The sequence below is a fragment of the Pan paniscus genome, chromosome 19 (genome assembly GCF_029289425.2).
Source record: "Pan paniscus chromosome 19, NHGRI_mPanPan1-v2.0_pri, whole genome shotgun sequence".
Classification (NCBI taxonomy): domain Eukaryota; kingdom Metazoa; phylum Chordata; class Mammalia; order Primates; family Hominidae; genus Pan; species Pan paniscus.
The window spans coordinates 27,704,897-27,725,444 of NC_073268.2; the positions used below are offsets into that span (position 1 = coordinate 27,704,897).

The window sequence follows — 20,548 nt, forward strand, 5'->3', positions numbered from 1 at the left end:
TGACTATAGTCACCCTGCTGTATAACAGATCTCAAAACTTCCTCCTCTGGCTGGGAACGGTGGGTCAAGCCTGTAATCCCAGCACTTTGGGAGACCGAGGTGGGCGGATCACTTGAGGTCAGGAGTTCGAAGCTAGCCTGGGCAATATGGTGAAACCCCATCTCTACTAAAAAAAAAAAAAAAAAAAAAAAAAAAAAAAAAAATCAGCTGGGTGTGTTGGCAGGCGCCTGTAATCCCAGCTACTTGGGAGGCTGAGTCAGAAGAATTGCTTGAATCTGGGAGGCGGAGGTTGCAGTGAGCCAAGATTGTGCCACTGCACTCCATCTCAAAATAAATAAATAAATAAATAAATAAATAAATAAATAAATAAATACTTCCTCTGACGTAAAACTGTAGCCTTTGACCAACATGTCGCATTCCCTGCTCCCCCACCCCCCTCAGCTTCCGGTAACCACCATTCTACTCTTTAGTTCCATGAGTTGGCCTTTTGTAGATTCCACGTATAATTGAGATTAGGGGGTCTCTGTCCTTCTGTGCTTGAGTCATTTCACTCGGCATAATGTCTTCCAGTTCAACCACATCGTCGCGAGTGTCAGAATTTCCTTCTTTCTAAGGCCGAATACCCCTTATCCATATAAGAAACCCAAAAGCAAGAAAACAAATAACCCATTTCAAAAATGGGCAAAGAATCTGAACAGATATTTCTCAAAAGAAGACATACAAATGGGCAACAGGCTTATTAAAAAATTATCAGCCTCGCTAATCATTAGGGAAATGCATAGAAAAACCACAACGAGGCTGGGCGCGGTGGCTCATGCCTGTATTCCCAGCATTTTGGGAGGCCGAGGTGGGCAGATCACGAGGTCAGCAGTTCAAGACCAGCCTGGCCAATATGGTGAAACCCTGTCTCTACTAAAAATACAAAAATTAGCTGAGCATGGTGGCGAGCACCTGTAATCCCAGCTACTCAGGAGGCTGAGGCAGGAGAATTGCTTGAACCTGGGAGGTGGAGCAGTGAGCCGAGATTGTGCCGCTACACTGCAGCTCCGGAGACAGAGCAAGACTCAGTCTCAAAAAAAAAAAAAAAAAGATAAAATAAAAAAAAAAAAAGAAAAACCACAACGAGACATCACCTCAGACCTGTTATAATGGCTACTATCAAAAAGATGAACCCCTAAAATGTATACAACTATTATATGGCAATAAAAACTTTTTTTAAAAAAGATGAAAGTTAACAAGTGTTCGTAAAGACGTGGAAAAGGGAACTCTGGCACGCTGCCGGGGTGAACGTGGACTGGTACAGCCATTATGGAAAACTGTAAGGAGTTACTAAAAAAACTAAAAATTCAACTACCCTACGATCAAGCAATCCCATTTCTGGGTATATATACAGATCAATGGACATTACTGTGTTGAAGGGACACCTGCACTCCCACGTTCATTTCACCCACAACAGCCACGCTATGCAAACAATCTGCATGTCCGCCAGGGTGAGTGGGTCAAGGAAACATCAAGTCTGACACTGTATGAGGAGGCCACTGGACTAGAAAAAAAAAAGCTCAGTAAATGTGTCATCCACTAGAACCAAACCAGACTGACTCTCAGCCTCTTAAGAAATCACAAGCGGTGGTGGCGGTAACAATGCTCTTTATTTGTGGCGTTTAAAGGCGGGGTTGGGCGGGACAGCACCCTTGCATGTATTAGGCACAGGTTTGGAACGCAGCACCTTCCCAGGGGCTTCCCTACTAGCTCAGCCCCATAAAGTCACTGGTTTCCTCCATCTGGACCAGCAGCCACACCAGCCAAGGCGCCCACTGGGTGTCGGAGGTGGGCGATGTCAATCCCCGTGGCCTTCGTCGGGAGGGTGGAGCTGGCCAAAAAGAGAGCGGTACAGTTCTGTCCTAAAAGACAAACATAGCAAACTGGTTAACACACTGGTTCACTATTCAAGGTTAAAAAGGAACGCAGAAGCTGGAAAATACCCCATTCTGTTTCTTCTGTTGAAAACACAGCCATGTAATTAAAAATGCATCCCACAGCTCTTACTCACAAATACAACAGAAGGAAGAAACCCAATCAAACAGTAAAATATGTAAATGGTCCAGTGCGGCTGGACACCCATCTCCAGGGAATGAGTGTTCTGTAAGTTTGCCCTTTGCAGACAGGCTCTTCAAGTAAGAAAACAAGATTGAATATTTTAATAGGATGTAGGAGACCGCCATCCGATGAGGAGGATTCAATCAGACATGGGATGTAGGGGGATATAATTTAGTTTTCATACATTTTCTTGGACTTGGCAGTACTTGAAAAACAATGAAAATGAGCCAGCAACACGATTCCAATCACTATCATCTGTGCAGTTGTTCAGGCAGAGAACCAAGCTTCTTCCACACTCCCCAGCTGCCCTGTCTCTATTCTCAGTCTAATAAATAATATGATTGGCAATTTATTTCTAAAGTTGGGTTTTGACATTAAAACTATAACATGCCAGGGTCTTGGGCCCCTATAAAGAAAAGTAAATGACCACTTTCAAACTCTTTTAAATGCAACATACACACAAACATCAGCCAAAGCCATGTGTCAAGGCCTGGAAAACCTAAAAGGGGTTTGGGTGGGGCAGGGATCTTTCCTATCATTGAGACAGAAGCTCCAGAACACTTTCCCCTGTGGATACAGAGCAGATCCTCCCTGCAGAGACATGAGGGACCCATGAGGTTCCAAGCAGGCAAGACCCGTGTGAGGACGTCCCTGTCATCAGGGAGGTGGGCGTGTAGCACGTGGCCGCAGAGGCAGCCATCCATGTCCATGCTCTGCAGAAGCCCCAGCCAGTAGCCCTCACAGAGACAGGGCAGGCGCACACAGGGCTGAGGTCATGGGCCAGGAGCCCCAGAAGAAATCTACACCTGCTCGGATATTGTCAAGATGGAACTCAAATTCCAGCCTGCCGTCTTGTTTTAAAAGTGCTCTCATCATCTGAGGGTCAGCATCGGCACATCAGACTTTAAAAGCAAAACCAAAAAACCCCACCTTTCAAACAGCAAGGCTTCAACACAAAAAACTACTGGTCTTTTTTTGAAGTCACCCTACTATAGTTATGGATAGGAATAAAGGTACTACAATTAGGAAATCCAACAAAAGGAATAGAGTATCAAAGCTTTAAAAAAGTCAAAAGAAAAACATCTTAAGGAAGAACTACAGAAGCCACAAATGTAAGCTAGCCTTATCATGTTGGGGACCACGGGAGGGACAGGCAGTGAAAGTGCAGGCCAGAAAACAACAGGCCTCCAATTTTATTACAGGAATTTTATCCCAAGAATGTGCTGGTGCCTTCACCCTGAACTACCCAGCACCCCTAGGCCACAGACAAAGGACACAGCTTCCCCCTTGGCTCCACCCATCTCTTCTGCTCTTCTGTTACACACATCCATGTGACTAGCCTCAATCAGCCCAGACGAGGCCTGCCAAGGTGGAAGGCAGCCCCAGACCAAATGCAAACCCACGGCTCCCAAATCAGCAGCTCCGTCACACGGATACTTCGGTGCCCAGGGCAGGCTCCACTTCATCACACCATGGCCTGCCTATTTGCCAGTAAAGCCAAGTCTCTCTAGCTGTTTCCACACAAAAAATTAAATGGCGTGAAAGGGAGAGTTGCCATAACAAAAGGACAGTGTGACTTTAAGACGACAACGTCTGATGAGAAGGAAATGCAGAGGCGCGAGGCTATTTAGCCCTTCACAATCATACCCTTTCCAGCCTCGCCGTGCTTGCCTGCACCAGACCCCATCATTACCACTGAGCAAATGCTTCCACTCTGCGCGCAATATCAGTGCAATGCCTGGGCCGAAGGCAGCAGTTACTGTCCGCAGCAGGGTTCACGTGTCAGGAGCAGAGAGTGAAATGCTGAAACCCATGTTTTCATAGAACATCATTTCACACTCAGGTGGGCAAAGCTGACAAACATATGCAGTTGTTCATGGCAAAGCAACCTGGGAAGCTGAGTGGTCTGGGTTCTTAAAATATTTTCAGAGAGAGAGAATATCAATAGGGGATTATTTCAATCTAAAAGTCCCCAAGCAATTTCAACTTTTACATCTTCCTCACCCACTATCACCAGCTGGTGACCGTTTTTACCTTCAAAGCATCTCAAACTTCACAGCTCCTCCAGGCTTCCACTAGGTCAGATCTCACCGTTTCTCATGAAGCACACAGCAACAACCTCCTGGCTGACTCTTCCACTCCCTTCTCTGAGACAGACAAAGCAGACCCTCCCTGGGGCCCAGGAGCAGCATGGGGATGAAGATCCCCACCCCACACGCCCCCCACCAGCCACCCCCACTGTAGATTCCAGCGGTTCAGCTTGGCCTCAGCCCTTCCTCTTTCCAGGTCCTGGCTTTGGCTCCTGCCCTGAGCAGCTGGGTGGTACAGGGAGGCACAGCCCTTCCTGCCTCTTTACTAGGTTGGAGAAGGGAGGGTTGCGCATTTTTATAACGTTTTTTCACAGTAAGTTTAAATAGTTACAAAATATATAATGACCAGGATGTTGTGAAAATTAACTTTTGTAATGCCTGCAATGGAACCTACGTGCCATAATGATTTGATACTCATCGTTCATTCAAGTAACACATAAACTATTTTTTTTTGAGATGGAGTCTCGCTCTGTCGCCAGGCTGGAGTGCAGTGGCGCAATCTCGGCTCACTGCAACCTCCACCTCCCGGGTTCAATCGATTCTCCTGCCTCAGCCTCCCAAGTAATTGGGACTGCAGGTGCGCGCCACCACGCCCGGCTAATTTTTTATTTTTAGTAGAGACGGGGTTTTACCATGTTGGCCAGGATGGTCTCCATCTCTTGACCTCATGATCCGCCCGTCTTGGCCTCCCAAAGTGCTGGGATTACAGGCGTGGGCCACACATAAACTTTTTAACTTGGACATTTTATAGCACCTTTTTCTTTTTAAATTTTATTTCCACCTGACTTTTCCCTACAGAGTTTTGTCCTAATATAATGGTTTCATGCTTGAATGTCTTTTATCAATCACCCTTATCATACTTCTTGGCCGCATTAGTCTGTAAATAAAAGCACTTTTGAAATTTTTAAAATTCAAAAAATTGAAATGAAAATATTTTAATTGTTTGACATTATAAGGCTCTAAGTAGTTTAAAAATGTTCCTCTGGATTATTATTAGGATATAATCAATATATAATAATATGATATAATATATCCTAATTTTAGTGAAAATTTAGTATTCATACATGTGTAAAATGTTATTGGAAATGCATCCCTTAATAATATGGATGAGGCTTTTCCCTCCATTTGTTCATGGATCCATGGAGGAATATTATTTATTGCCAGAATGAAGGAGGGTTCAGCATCAATTCTACTCCTATTTTTTGTTTTTTGTAGACATAAGCACTGAGAAATGTTGTCATATAAACAAGCAGATAGGAATGACAGAGTTCTGGCATAGCAATGCCACTTGATTCTTTTCGCTCTTTCTGAATTATACAGCACACACAAAAAATCGCACAGTGACTCGTCCCCAAACATTAGTCCTAACGGTCAACCAACTGCCAACTCAATTCAACTCGTGTTCTCTGGCGATTCTGCTGGAAGTGAAGACCCGGAAACCACCCAGCCTGCACAGGGCTTGTCCTCTAGTCCTTAGGCGTTTGCTTTCTCAATCTCTGTACCCATCTTTCCAGCTGTCCTTGGGTTTGAGGCCCTGGAGGTTTTCCTGTGGCAGCCCGAGGTCCATGTCACTTTAAGGAGGGGCTCGAGGGAGGCTTTTCAAGGCCGGAGAAGGACAAGGGTAAAAGGAGAACCTAGCCCTCCAGCACAGGCCTGCTCTGGGGCAGACAGCTTTAGGAAAGAGCGTACGTCTGGAGACTGACCCCTTGACTATCTGTGTCTACCTTCCCCTTGGAAAGTCTCTGCATACCCCAGTGTGAAGACTGAGCCACAGGGTGCACTGAGCTCTTCCTCCCTCAAACCTAGGCAGGTGTCTAGGTGCTTAGGGAAAGGCAAAGACATCTGAAAAGAAACAAAACATGTCCACAGCCCTTACCCCATCCCAAGAAAAACTGCAAGTAAAGACGAGGCTACAAAAAGGTGCCACGGGACCGAGGGCCAGACAGCCTTCCACTGCATAAACATTTCCCCCCGGCTGCATCTTCCTAACTGGGATTTAGCCATGTGGAGAAGCTAAACTATCAATCCTCCAGGTTAACCTTGTTCCATCGGATTCTCCAGGGTAAGTGTATAGTTTCATACCTGAGGTCCCCTTAAGGCTATGCATAATCAACTTTTTAAAAAAATACATAATTCCTGCTCCCCATCACATTAAGAATCAAGATGCAAATCACTGATCTGTAATACCCCCACCCCCCAGCACACACACACTCATGGTCAGTGGGAGTGTCCACTGTAGACAATGCGTTCATGCTGGTATCATGCAGGGGAGCAGCCTGCGGAGTAATTAACAGGACTTGGACCTGAGGTAGAAGGTCGATAGCAGGGGCTCTTCCTTGAATTAAAATTTAACTTACCCTTTATTGCAAACTACAAAAGCAAGTAATGAGCACTAACATTTTTATTTCTTTTAAACTGTCATTAAGCTGTAGAGGGGATAATTACCTATCTCTAGTGCAGTAAGGTTTTATAACCCTTAGTGAGGCATTTTCTAATTTAATATTTTTACTATATTATCATAAAACCTGTTTCTAGAAAAAAAATGATCATGGATTAGCAGCCATTTTCCATAAACACAGAATGTGCATGTGTGTGTGTGTGTCTGTCTGTCTGTCTTAGGATTCGGCTTATTTATTATGTGATTCTTCTGAAGAGACTTAAAGTATGCACATTGTAGCTAGCTGTGAACTGCAATCACTTGAGTGGCAGGTAAGGTTTTAAAAGCTCTGAGTGAAATGGGGGTGTATGTGTATGAGAATGCAGCCCCTCACCGATGTGTGGACCCAAATATGTTCCCTTCAGTTCCACATGTGCACTCACCCCACCACAACACAGATCACTGTCTTTCACGACGTCATTTGGGCAAACAGTACAAAGGAGCATATTAAACCTGCAAATAATCTGTGTGGGGCTTTCAATTTGCTAGGTCAGTAGCTTGCAGCACTGAGGATTCTGAAGGAATTGTACCATCCACTCTACAGAAAACCACACTCCTCCTACACAGGCCCTGGAACCCCCAGGCCTCCAAGACATCCCTGAGCTGTACCTACCCACAAAGACAGGTGGACAGCAGAGAGAACACAGCCATTCCACTGCTCCCCGAAAAAGCCTGTGCAGCCTCCCAAAGTGCATCATGGTCTCCGAGCAAGTATTACGTGCCAGTCTTCCAAAGGAGCTGGCGGAGACAATGCTGCTGCTTTCCAGACGAAAAGTGACTCATAGGCCAGGTATGGTGGCTCACGTAATCCCAGCACTTTGGGAGGTTGAGGCGGGAAGATCACTTCAGCCCAGGAGTTTGAGACCAGCCTGGGCAACACAGTGAGACCCTGTGTCTATTAAAAATAAATAAATACATAAAATGACACACATAATTTGCCTTTGACTAATTAAAAATTGTTCATTTGTTGCTTCTTAGGAGTGGGGGGTCTCCCTAAATACATAAGACACATCCCAGAATGTCGTGGCCCTTCCTTCCTTTCTAATCCTCTACCTCTCCCACACTGCACACAAAAGTGCTGTAGCATTTGCTTCTGCCTTAACTCAATCCCATACATACATTGCAGAATCAAGGGAAAAGAAGAAAGCACACGGCAGGCAAGTCGGACAAAGGGTTCCAATCATAGCAGCACTCACGGCTAGCAGGGTCTGGATCCGATCTGAAACCCTACAAGTAGAGTCTGCCCAGATATGGTCAGTCAGCGCAGAGATTCACACGCACGCCTGCTCTGCACAGACCAGCGCGGTCACCAATGACAGATGTGTGCTTTTAAAATTATTGGTGATGTACTGATGCTGCCTTTTTTCATGTTTGTCTTTGAAAACAATTTGCTTAGTGTGGTGGAAGCTTAAACATGTGCTAGATGTATATGATTCCTGGCCTCAAAACCTAACATACTACAGGTATAATCAATTAATTAAAAATATTTGAATGCTTATTTGAACTTTGTTAGATTTTGTGGAGGCACAGCAGAAGCTAGATCGGGAAGGTGAATACATGCAGTAAGTGTGTCTCAGACAAACCACTCCATTTGGGGAGACACACAAACATTTTTCCTCCTGCTGAACCCAATTCTGTCATTTTAGGACTTACAGCCATGGGCTCCTGTCCCTCTAAAGCCAGGAGAGAAGTAAGGCTGACTACTATTCCCTGTGGCAGCACTTCAACTGTTTGATGTCTTCCTCTAACTAAATCTGTTCTTTTCCGGGTTCAGCGGCCTCAGTTGCCTCCATTCCTCCTGTGACCGAGTCTGCTTGCCATCCTGACTGCACTCCTATGAGCCCTCCATTTGCCAAAGCTCCAAAAGCAAGGTCTTCGGAACCTGCAGCCCTCGTGAGCCCAAAGCAGGTGGAGCAGGACTCCATCTCTCCTGCACTCTGAACACATACTTCTCTCTCTGTCTTCCCAAGGCCTCCACTCTCTTCTGTTCTATCTACCAGTATGCCCAGGGCCTCCCAAATGTCTGCGGAAAAAGATGTCTTGCCAATTATCACTTGGCATGTGCTAACGGCACCAAACAAAGGGATCCTTCTCCAATAAAGCACGTGCCTCCATTCTGATTGCCAGAAACCAAAGTAGGCCAAAGGGCAAAGGCTACTCACTCCTCCATTTTCCTCTTAAAAATGTCTACAGACCACAGGACAGCAGCTTTCCCTCTTTTTTTTTTTTTTTTGAGACAGAGTCTCGCTCTGTCACCTAGGCTGGAGTGCAGTGGCGCCATCTCGGCTTGCTGCAAGCTCCGCCTCCCAGGTTCACGCCATTCTCCTGCCTCAGCTTCCCGAGTACCTGGGACTACAGGTGCCCGCCACCACGCCTGGCTAACTTTTTTTTGTATTTTTAGTACACACAGGGTTTCACCGTGTTAGCCAGGATGGTCTCGATCTCCTGACCTCGTGATCTGCCCGCCTCGGCCTCCCAAAGTGCTGGGATTACAGGCGTGAGCCACCGCACCCGGCTTGGACAGCAGCTTTCTTTTCTTATATACTTAGAGAAGCCAGCTTAATAGAAATCTTGAATAGTTAAATAGAACAAGGTGAATGCTTTTATATGGCATAGAGCATGGTATCACAAATGCAGAGGGGCTGGAAGGTGCTGTCAGAGCTGGTTCTGACTGGCTCAGGTCCTTACTGGGTCTAGGACCTTAGGTAAATTACTTAGCCCCCTGAATCTTAGCTTCCTCATCAGTAAGATGGTGACAATATCTTCCTTAAACATACTGTTTTTACAGCACTAAGCAAAGTCCGCATTGCATAAATGGCATCGTCATCTATGATCATGAGAAATGGAATGAGACAGAGCAACATGCTGAGGACCTGTGTGCACGCATTACAGTTGCTCCCAACCAACACGAGGGACTAAACGGCACCCTCCTTTCATCATTCCTTTGCTTTCCCCGACCCAAATCCATCCTACTCTGTATCAGTGACTTTACAAATGAGAGAAAGATATTTGAGAAGTGTCTCTATGACCTAAAAGGAGAAACATACTGATCCAAATGGCAGGCAATCGCCCTGTGCTCTTTGGGGCTGTGCGGTAGGGGCAGCCCTATGTGTGTCACGGGAATGGGCTCAGACACAGGCGACATGCATTAGAACTTAGCTCCTCAAGGCTGGGCGCAGTGGCTCACACCTGTAATCCCAGAACTTTGGGAGGCCAAGGTGGGCGGATCACCTGAGGTTAGGGGTTTGAGACCAGCATGGCCAACATGGAGAAACCTCGTCTCTACTAAAAATACAAAAAATAGCTGGGCGTGGTGGTGTGTGCCTGTAATCCCAGGTACTTGGGAGGCTGAGCCGGGAAAATCACTTGAACCTGGGAGGCGGAGGTTGCAGTGAGCCGAGATTGTGCCATTGCACTCCAGCCTGGGCAAAAGAATGAGATTCCATCTAAAAAAAAAAAAAACAAAAAAACTTAGCTCCCCAAGAAGGCTGGATTGCTGGGAAAGTAATCCAAGTAAAAAGACAGTGCTGATAAGGAGTTAGTATTTAGTCAGAATGACACAAAAATCACTATAGTAGAAAACTTAGGATTTCTGAATACGGCCAAAAAGTCGGTACTTACTCTCCCTCACTCTCCTCTTAACATCCCCCAACAACCCAAGGAGGATCACAGGCTTCTCTCCTGAAATCTCATCATAATTCCATACCAAAAAACAAACCAAAACTGAACAACAAACTCCCATAAAAAAACCACAAAGCAGAAGAAAGGAGGTAAAGGGGAAAGAAAGCAGTCTTCTTTCAGCTAAGACTTATTTCTTAACAGGATCAACTTAGCAAAATAAGAATGACTCAGAGACACCCCTTATCTATCACTAATTACCTAAATCTAGATACAAGGCAAATCATGTCCAATCCGACACTAGCTGAAACTCTTCACAAGGTTCCAAAACAACAAAACCGCAGCCGCCCGAATCTGCCACAAGGTGGCAGTACACGACTCGTTTCCAAGTGGACCCAGCCACCAGTCAGCGGAGCCCATAAATTACCCCGTGTGTCTGCTCTCATCACCATCCTCCCCAGTGCTTGAAGGAGACTCTAGAAGGTCTGTTCCAATTCGTTCTTTTGGTCAGGTCAGAACTAGGTCCTTCAAACCTCTGCAAAAGCTTTTAGCCCTACAGCTCTAAATTACACATGGTGACACACGGCCTCTGGCCTGTCCCCTAAAGATCAGACAGACTCAAGATTTATAAATGTTCCAAGAAGCAGGTTCAGGCCCCAAACAAAGGAACTGAGAGGCTGGGGAACAGGGAGGAGAGGGGAGAGGGATGGGGGCGAGAAGGGGACTGCACGTGGACAGGTTTTCTTCTCACTTGTGCTTCCTCCTTACTCAAGCCAGTCACAAATCCCCTGCACTTTAACAAAGGAAGAAAAATACTCAAAACTTCCACCATCCCTACTACTAGCTTCAAATCTTCCACATGATTTTAAAGAAAAATAATTTACCTTAGCGGACTTGCAAAAAAGCAGAGGGGTGGGGGAGGAGCCACTCTTCAGACAAAAGGGGCGCCGCTCCTTCCACGCATTAATATTCCATATTCCCGGGATGATTTCCACTTTCACAGTTTGACTGTTTTATAACAGATTTGATGTGAGAGAAGACAAATGGCCTCACAAAGGAAAGACGACAAATCATCACACTGCTTTTAGCAGGGTTTCTCTTTATTTTTATTTATTTTTATTCCGGACCTGGGATGCAGAGCTCTCTGCCTTGCTGGAGATGTTTAATATTAACGTCAAGCCACCATGGTCCCCGCAATAGAGTTGGCTGGTGTTGTGTTTACGGTTTTGTGACTGCTGGCTTCAGGAAGATGAAGCTCCTTGTTCAAACAGCAGCCCCTCTAACAGCTCCTGTTAAAAGCTAGGGGATGCTTCACTGCTTAGACGTGAATCACTTCCCCCAGCCGCACAGAAGGTGAGACTGACATTCCAGTTACATTTGTATCCGTATCAGGATGCTGCCCAACAACCCAGGGCGTGTGTGCATGCGTGTGTGTGTGTGTGTGTGTATGTGTGTTGGGGGAGCACAGGATGCATCGCTCAGCTCTAGCTTAACTTCAACACGTAGGAATTAGTGAGGGTATTCAATGTCAACCCACAGAGTTTCGGCAAGGCACTCTGCTATTACTTCTGGTAATAAGTTGGAGGATTTCTTTTGCTTAGAAATCGGGTACCAATCAAAACGCACAAGAAGTAACTAGTAAGTGAGCAAATGCAAAGTGCCAGCTCTGCAATGCGAGTCAGGGGACACAGAGGAACCGCTGGGGCCTGGGGAGCAAGCCCTTCCAGCTGCTGGCCAGCTGCCCTGCCCGGAAGTCTCCCCCCGAGCGTTCAAGGAGCATGTGTTCTCCTGGCTCTCCTCTGCCTTCCTTCTCCCAGGTTCTGCTCTTGGCTTCCTCTCTTCTTTTGACACCCTCCCCTGGTGATCCTACACACACTCTAATGGTCTAATGGTCTCCTCCGCGCGAAGGACCCCAGAGCCCGAGTCCCCGCTCCCCTGCCCTCCCCCTAAACTCATCTCCTGCCTTGCAAGGCTCTTCTGACACCCAAGCTACCATTTCTCCTAACAATGGCAGCAAATTCTTTTTTATTCACATCCCACACAACTGTTTAATGGCAGCTGTAAGACAAAATTACAGATATCGATACCACATTTTCTGATGAAAAAATAAAATCCAGTCTGAGATGGGGCTCTTGTTCAGACTGTATGCCTATTAATTGATTTAAAAAACAAAGGCTGCTCTCAATCTGTCCATAATTTTTTGGTTTTTAATGGTATCCTTCAAAGAACTTCCTTCCTGCCTCTGCAAATCAGAAATTCAGCAAAAGGAGCATCTGTCCTAAACACCTGCCAGGTGAGCTTTCCCCAGCAGCACTGAGCAGGCCTGCAACAGGGGGCCTGCAACAGGGCATCTCTCCCACTCGTTTCACCAGCTAGTCCCTGAGGTCAGCAGTTTGATTACCTCAGCCAGTTATACGATTGGCTCTAAAAAGCCTGACTGCTAAGTGCAAAGTGAGCAGTTTGCATTTCTTCCCCTGAACCCTGAAGAGTCTGTCTGGCTGTACAGTTGTGTTTCCCCCTGTAGGACCGAGCTGTGGAAGAGAAGGCAGAGTGCTGCCAAGTGTGTGTATGAGAAAATGTGTATTGATTTCTTCTTTCTTATAGGGGAGCACAAAGCATTGAAGAACAATTGCTCGTCTTTGCAGCATTTCACATTCCATACAAGAGACAAAAGGCCCAACCCCCACTACCCTCTGAGAAGCAGAAAGGGGAACGGAACAGGACTGTGTCTCCTGGGTGTCGGCAGCCACCAGTGCTGCTGCAGGTCAGCTACTGAGACTCCAAACACCCTGGGGCCCACGCCTGCTCGCCTGTCTCTCATCAAGTAATTTCCCTTCTGGGCTGATGTTTCCTCATCTATATTGTAGAAGAAAGGCCTTCAGTCTTATTTACCATGTAAGTGGAGGTGCCCAGGGGGTCAAAGAATTAATGTTTATAAAGTGTTCTGCTCCCCAGGGAGACAGTGGTAAAGCATAGGGTGTGGTTATGGCTCATTCAAGACCTCATTTCTGAGGGTGGCTGGTGAGAGCTTCCCATGACCAGGTGCTGCCAGCAACTTGAACTCCAAGTCTAACGAGGTAAGGTCTTCGATCTAAATATCCTTTCTTAGCTTGACACTTAATACCAACACTAAAAATAACAAAGCAGCCAGGCCTTTATGCTTTGTTAATGCACTTACAGAATCCATTCCAGAACTGTTTTCTTCTTAAAGAAAAATCCTGAAAGCAGAGTCCAGAACACTCATCGAAAGCTATAAATCACTACAGAGCCCTCCTGGGGGTCTTCGTACTCCATAGTAACTGCATGGTGAGTATCTCTAACTCAAGTATCTGAAATCTGAAATGCTCCAAAATCTAAAACTTTTTGAGCACCGACACGAACTATGCTGTATGAAAATGCTCACTGGAGCACTTCAGATTTCAGATTTTCAGATTAGGCATGCTCAACGGGGATAATACAAATATTTCCAAATCCAAGAAAATCTGAAATACGAAATTCCTCTGGACCCAAGAATTCGATAGGTGACACTTGACCTGTAATAATTTATAGGAAGGCCATCAGAACCAAACCTGGTTTAAATAGCACAGAAAACCTATAGTATACAGTATATAGCAGGAGAAACCTATAGTATATAGTATATAGCAGGAGAAAACCTATAGTGTATACAAAGTTTAGGGTCTTGGAAGTGATGGACATGTAAGAGTGTCCTTGAGAGAGCCTTTCCCAGGGTTCAATCCTAAGTAAAAATGACCCCAAAAACCCTCTAAGCAAAGGGTTGGGAATCAGAAGTCCCAGAGGAGAACCTTTCATTCTGGGTCTTTTCCAACATTGCCATGAGCTAAGAACAAAATAAGGAGCCGGCCCTCAAGCAGTGCAATGGTTTAGCATGGAGACCTAACCTATGAATAATTAGGAAACAACCTGGTGGTAGATGCTATACATAATATGGATCTATACAAAGTGACATGGAAGCAGAGGAAAGTATATTAAAGAAGTGAGATGATTTGGAGAGATTTCAGCAAAAGCGGCAAGAAACTCATCTTCATCTTATAGGACAGTTGCAAAAATAATCTTGTAAACAGCAAACTGTAAACAAACATACAAGCTGGGGGCCTTTAAAAGCATCTCAGACAGGAAGCCTCTACCCAACTTTTTTTGGGGTTTGCACAGAAATGGCTATGTCTGTATTGCATGCTGAGGGACAGTGGCGTAATACACAGATGTGAAAAAAAAGTTTGTTTATTTAAATAATTATCTGTTAGGGGTTACATTTAAAATAGTCCTTCTCAGAAATTACAAAATTAAAAAGAACATTTTATTCTCAAGAATCCAGTGAACAAGAGGCCTGCTTTCACTATGTAAAAGAAAGAAACCATGGCCCATAAAGAAGGCTTCCCAGGGTGGCACTGCATACGAGCGAGGGCATAAGGTGCTCAGGAATACTGAGTCAGCTGCCGAGCTCAGAGGAGGCCGACAATAACTGGAAAAAGACCTTAAGTGAAGTGTTTTGCAAATACTACAATTGAAATTAAAATATATTATTCCAAATATATGAACATAAAATCTCGATAATACCAAATACAAGATTACAGTACACACAGGCATACTTCTTTGACTTTTAAGTTAACATACTTAGCAAGAAAAAAACCCCCAATAAGTGTGTCTGTGAACTGTTATACAGTTAACAGTCTAACTGTTTGGGAGGAACAAACAGAATGGGTTCAAAGAAGAAAAAGCCACTTGCTCAGTGGGGGTGGAGAATCTGAAGTCTCCCTAGAAAGGCTGGTGACCTCATGACTGAATATTTCAACAGGAAACAACAGTGAGATGGGGGTGGGAGATGCTGCAGGCTGTGAGCAGAATGAACAGACATGCAGAATAGGGAGTGTGTCCCAGGGATTGCAGGTGTCTGCTCTGGACAGCACATGGGGTGAAATAGGCGATAAGGAGAGAAAAGTAGCAAGGCAACAAGTCATCGATGGCCTTGACTGGCAGGCTTGAGAGTCTGGGTTTTATGCTAGAGGCAAAGAGTAGCATGTGATATTGGAGGAAGGTGAATCTGGCAATGCAACAGAACTGATGAGAATACAGGCTATTGGTTAATATGCTGTTAGTGTAATAGTCGATGTGGGAATTAAAAAAAAAAAAATTTGCCAGGCGCGGTGGCTCACACCTGTAATACCAGCACTTTGGGAGGCCGAGGTGGGCAGATCATGAGGTCAGGAGATCGAGACCATCCTGGCTAACACAGTGAAACCCCATCTCTACTAAAAATACAAAAAATTAGCCAGGCATGGTGGTGGGTGCCTGTAGTCCCAGCTACTCGGGAAGCTGAGGCAGAAGAATGGCGTGAACCCGGGAGGTGGAGCTTGCAATGAGCCGAGATGGTACCACTGCACTCCAGCCTGGGTGACAGAGCAAGACTCCGTCTCAAAAAAAAAAAAAAAAAAAGAAAAAAGAAAAATTAAAAGGCCAAGTGCAGTGGTGGCTCATGTCTGTAATCCTAGCACTTTGGGAGGCCGAGGTGGGAGGACTGCTTGAGTCCAGGAGTTCAAGACCAGCTGGGGCAACACAGCAAGACCCCATCTCTACAGGAAAAAAAAAAAAAAAAAAGCTGGGTGTGGTAGTGTGTGCCTGTAGTCCCAGCTACTTGGGAGGCTGCAGCAGGAGAATCACTAGAGCACAGGAGTTCGAGGCTGCAGTGAGCTATAATTGGGCTACTGTACTCCAGCCTGGGCAACAGAGTAAAACCTTGTCTTTTGTTAAAAAAAGAAAAAAAAAAAAAAAAAAGACCTGGACTCAAAAAAAGAGGCAGTAGAAATAAAAAGTGAAGATCATTGAATAATATATTAAAATAATGCTCCCAAGTAGATTAAAAGAAAAAAAATTCAGATGAAATTAAATAAAATATAGGTGAATAATTGTTCTGGGATACAGGAGAGACTGCCTAATCATAAAACAATGAAAAACACCCCCCACAAAAAGGTTCTTATATATTTAATCAGGTTAAAAAGTAAAACTTCTATGTAACCAATAAAAATCATTAATATTGACAGGTAAGCAAAATATGGAAATCTACAAAAACCAGGAAATGTTATATAACCATAAATATAGCCATAATATAGAGAATTCATACAGGAAGAAAATTCATAAAGAAAAGTCAAAACTCAAAAAGAAAATGGGCAAAGGATAAAAACAACTACAAATGATAGAAATACATGATTAATACTCTTCAAATTTACTATTATAAGAGAAAATAAACATTAGATTATAGCCCACTGCCTACCATATTATATGTCCTCAATAAGGTGTCATTTGTTATGAACTTAAAAACAGTAAGTAACTTTTATATCTAAATAGGAAATATTTTTTAAAAGATGGCTCTCCCGGCCGGGTGCGGTGGCTCACACCTGTAATCCCAGCACTCTGGGAGGCTGAGGTGGGTGGATCACCTGAGGTCAGGAGTTCGCGACCAGCCTGGCCAACATGGCAATACCCCGTCTCTACTAAAAATACAAAATTAGCCGGGTGTAATAGGACACGCCTGTAGTCCCATCTACTTGGGAGGCTGAGGCAGGAGAATCACTTGAACCCGGGAGGCGGACATTGCAGTGAGCCGAGATTGCACCATTGCACTTCAGCCTGGGCGACAGGGCAAGACTCCGTCTCAAAAAAAAAAGAAAAAGAAAAAAGAGCTCTCCAGCTTAGCAAAGATAAAATGACATAAGCCTCAGCTGGAAAGAAAAGAGTCATGTAACTTAGTAAAACTCATCAAGAGTCATTAGAAAGTTTAGATATTTGACCCAGAAATCTATTCTAAAGACACAGCAAAACCTAGAACATAGATTTCTGTATATATATGTTCACTGCAGCACTACTTGAAAAGAAAGGCAACTACAAACAACCTAAATGTCCAACAATAATACATATTCCATAATAGATTATTAGGTTACTAAAATGCTTTTAAAAATACTTAAGGCATTAAAATGCTTATAAGTTAATCTGAAAAAAGATTCAAACACATATGTATATATCTGCATAAAATACATACACAAAAAATTCTATAAGAAAACATGTAAAAGTATTAATAATGTTCTACCCTCAATAGCAGGATGACAAATTTTTCTTTGTCCTTTCTATATTTTTCAAATTTTCTTCCATAAGCATGCACTATTTTTATTATATGGGAAAAAGATACTGTCTCTAAGAAAAGTAGGTGATAGGTGCCTGACTACGGCAGAGAATAGAATTACAAGCATAAACTGACTAAATATACCAGATCAGGATTCAAAGCTAATTATGAGGTCTAAGGTCTTTGTAACCAGAATGATATAACATAAAACCAGGTTTGGGAATCCAGTGATTCACACTAAAATATGATGACTGACAGGCAAAACCTTCCTGTATAGAAAGCATCTCTCCTATAAAAGAAAGCGTGGGGGGGAAAGCATTTTAATCTAAAGAAGTTCCCCCCCCCCCAAATAAGTTTTTGAAAGAGTAGCTAGGGGTGGGGGTGGGGGCCTTCCCTGTGGCACATGATTCCCAAATATTTCTAAAAGCTTGTGAATTTCTTGGCAACAGCAGTGGGGGTTGGGGACCACACTCTTAGATGCACACACCTGTTCCACTACTTACTTGCTGTTCAACTTAGGCAAGTTATTTAATTGTTCCATGCCTTAGTATTCTTATAAAATGCAGATAACATCAATCACTGTTTTTTTTTTAATGAGGAACAAATGAAAATATATGTGAAGGGCTTAGTGCAATGTCTGGCATATAGTAAACTCTCAGTAAGTGAAATATGATATGATTATTCTATGTTATTTCATTGCCCATCAGACACAGGGGACAGACTTACAGTGGATAAATCAGAGCGAAGGATAACTGCACTTAGAAACAGAAATGGTATCTCAGCAATCGACTGTTGGCTCAGTGATCACTGTGGGGCACATCAATAACATGATTATGACTAACTAAATTAAGGTGAAAAACTTAGCTATTGCCTACCCGCTTGCAAGTAACTTGCCAGTTACTTAGCTGTGATTAATACAATATCTGTAAGATATTGCAATATATTTAGAAAGCCAATAATAATAAAAATTAAAAAACAAGTCCTTAAGAGAAACATTTACACACACTTTAAAGAATGTGAAATATCCCTTTGGGAAAAAAAGAGGATTTACAATCCTTTGAAGAAGCGATGAGAATATAAGTGCAGAAATGAGAACTATAGTCAAAAAGGCCCGTTTTGAGGAAGGATTTATCTGTTCAGCATCTACAAATCTCTTTCTCAAGATGTGCTTTTATCACTCTACCTCCTGCTTGGAGCCAAGGCTTCATTTTGACAATGCAAGTTCTCTAGAATAAGAGACTGAACAGTAGCAAATCAGGAAAAATAGAAGAAACAACAGCAGTGTTTTTTTTCCAACCCAGTTTTAAAACTCTGGCCCAAGCCTTAGGTTTGAACTTGAGAGTGTTTCCTTTGTCCTTTCTGACATTACTGGCGAAAGAAGGCCCCATGCCCCTATCTCTGTGCTGGACGCCATCCTTAATGATGATATATGCGGGTCCTTTCCCCTCAGCACTGCTGGGGGGTCAAACGTGTGGTACTACCCACCTGAGAATCAACAAGCAAATTATAAACTGTGTCAATCCGAGTTAATGCAAAGCTGTAATCCTCTTTAACAAGAGATCAAATCACTGCCATGAGTTATGTTCATTCTGTAATCTGATAAGGAAGAGAGGGAACCTCTAATAAAAGAGTAATGGGAGCCTTTAATGATGCTGGTAAAAGGTAGCCCCAGTTAAAACATCACTCTTGTTCCTGCTGATTAGATCAATGTTGCATATTTGCCTGGGCTTGTCTCACCTGTCAGAATAACCTGTGTCTTTTTAGGAGATAAGAAGCCTCAGAGAAAACATCTGTACTTTAACCATTCTTGCTTGCAAGTTTTTAACCAACAGAAAATGCTCTATGGAGGGTATTTCAGGGGTTATTAGCTGATGTGTTCTCAAATGCTGAGCAAGCTACACCAGAATATCTCACCATGATTCCGTGCATATTCCTATTAAATATAGGTAGGGGGGAGCAAGAAATGGTTTAACTATCTTCTGGGTTACCAACTGGGGGAAAAGAATATCATCAGTAGAGTGGTAGAGTATGCCCATATTTAGGGTGCAGACCCATACACAAAAATGGCAAGCCGAAGATAAATTGCCTGTACAAATTCTATTATACCAAGGCATCTCAAGAACAACGTGGCAGTGATGTTGACAAAGCACTTTACAAGGCTGGATCACATTTGTACATTTCTTTTCTAAAACTCCAGATGTAAAACAATAATGTATTTGGTGCTCAGTACTTATCATTAAAGGATGCTCTCCTTGCTCTTTTTTTAATGCCAGCAGCTTTATAAAAGGAGTGGGAAAGGTAGTTTTGTATTTTTGGGGAGAAAACAGGGAGCTAAAATTGAAACTCTTGCTGTACATTTTGAGAATTTCTTTAAGTTATTTGCAAAGGAATGGAGCACCTACAAAATGTTAATCTTGCTACCATTTTTGGAATAAGGGGGGGAAATCTATTTAGAAAAATTCAATACCTACACTTTTAACAGACAGTACCAGCATCAAATCTATCTAATATCCTCTCCTTGAAGCAGCATTTAATGCAAGGCAAACACCTATTTTCTTTGGCATGCATCAAGCTGACTGCCATCACCAGACCCTTTCCATCCTGACAGCCAAAACCAATGCCAACAGAGCAGGTTCACATGAATGCCCCTTCCCAAATCTGAGTCAGTGGCCAGTTTTGAGGAACACATCTCTTCCTGTCTCAGGGGTCTCAGTCAGTACTTGTTTGTCTTGTCATACTAGCATTTTACTGACTTACATCCACACAACAAATGACAATTAACTTAGTCTGCCTCAGAGGGTCTGTCAAAAACACAGGCAAAAAGCAGATGCTTATTTCCATAACCCCAAATTCCTTCACTTTGTTAGAACTATAGTGAGAGATCATCTGCATTTATTTTATTTTATTTTCATTTTTGGAATGCTTCTGTATTAGGCCATTCTTGCAATGCAGTAAAGAAATATTTGAGGCTGGGTAATTTATTGAGACAGGAGGTTTAATTGGCTCACGGTTCTGCAGGCTGTACAGGAAGCATGAACCAGGCATCTGTCCAGCTTCTGATGAGGCCTCTGGAAGCTTACAATCATGGCAGAAGGCGAAGGGGGAGCAGACGCCTCACAAGGCCATAGCAGGAGCAAGAGAGAGAGTAGGGACAGGGGAGAAGCCACACACTGC

General features: G+C 43.8%; 1 protein-coding gene across 1 annotated transcript in view; it reads right to left on the bottom strand.

The window, feature by feature from the left end:
• Positions 1 to 1,630: 1,630 nt before the first annotated feature.
• Positions 1,631 to 20,548, bottom strand: part of AATF (apoptosis antagonizing transcription factor) — a 101,990-nt gene continuing 83,072 nt past the window's right edge. The window contains exon 12 of the mRNA XM_003817954.5: positions 1,631 to 1,901. Within this exon, the coding sequence (XP_003818002.1) occupies positions 1,838 to 1,901 (64 nt within the window). The 3' untranslated portion in view covers positions 1,631 to 1,837. The remainder of the gene's footprint in view (positions 1,902 to 20,548) is intronic.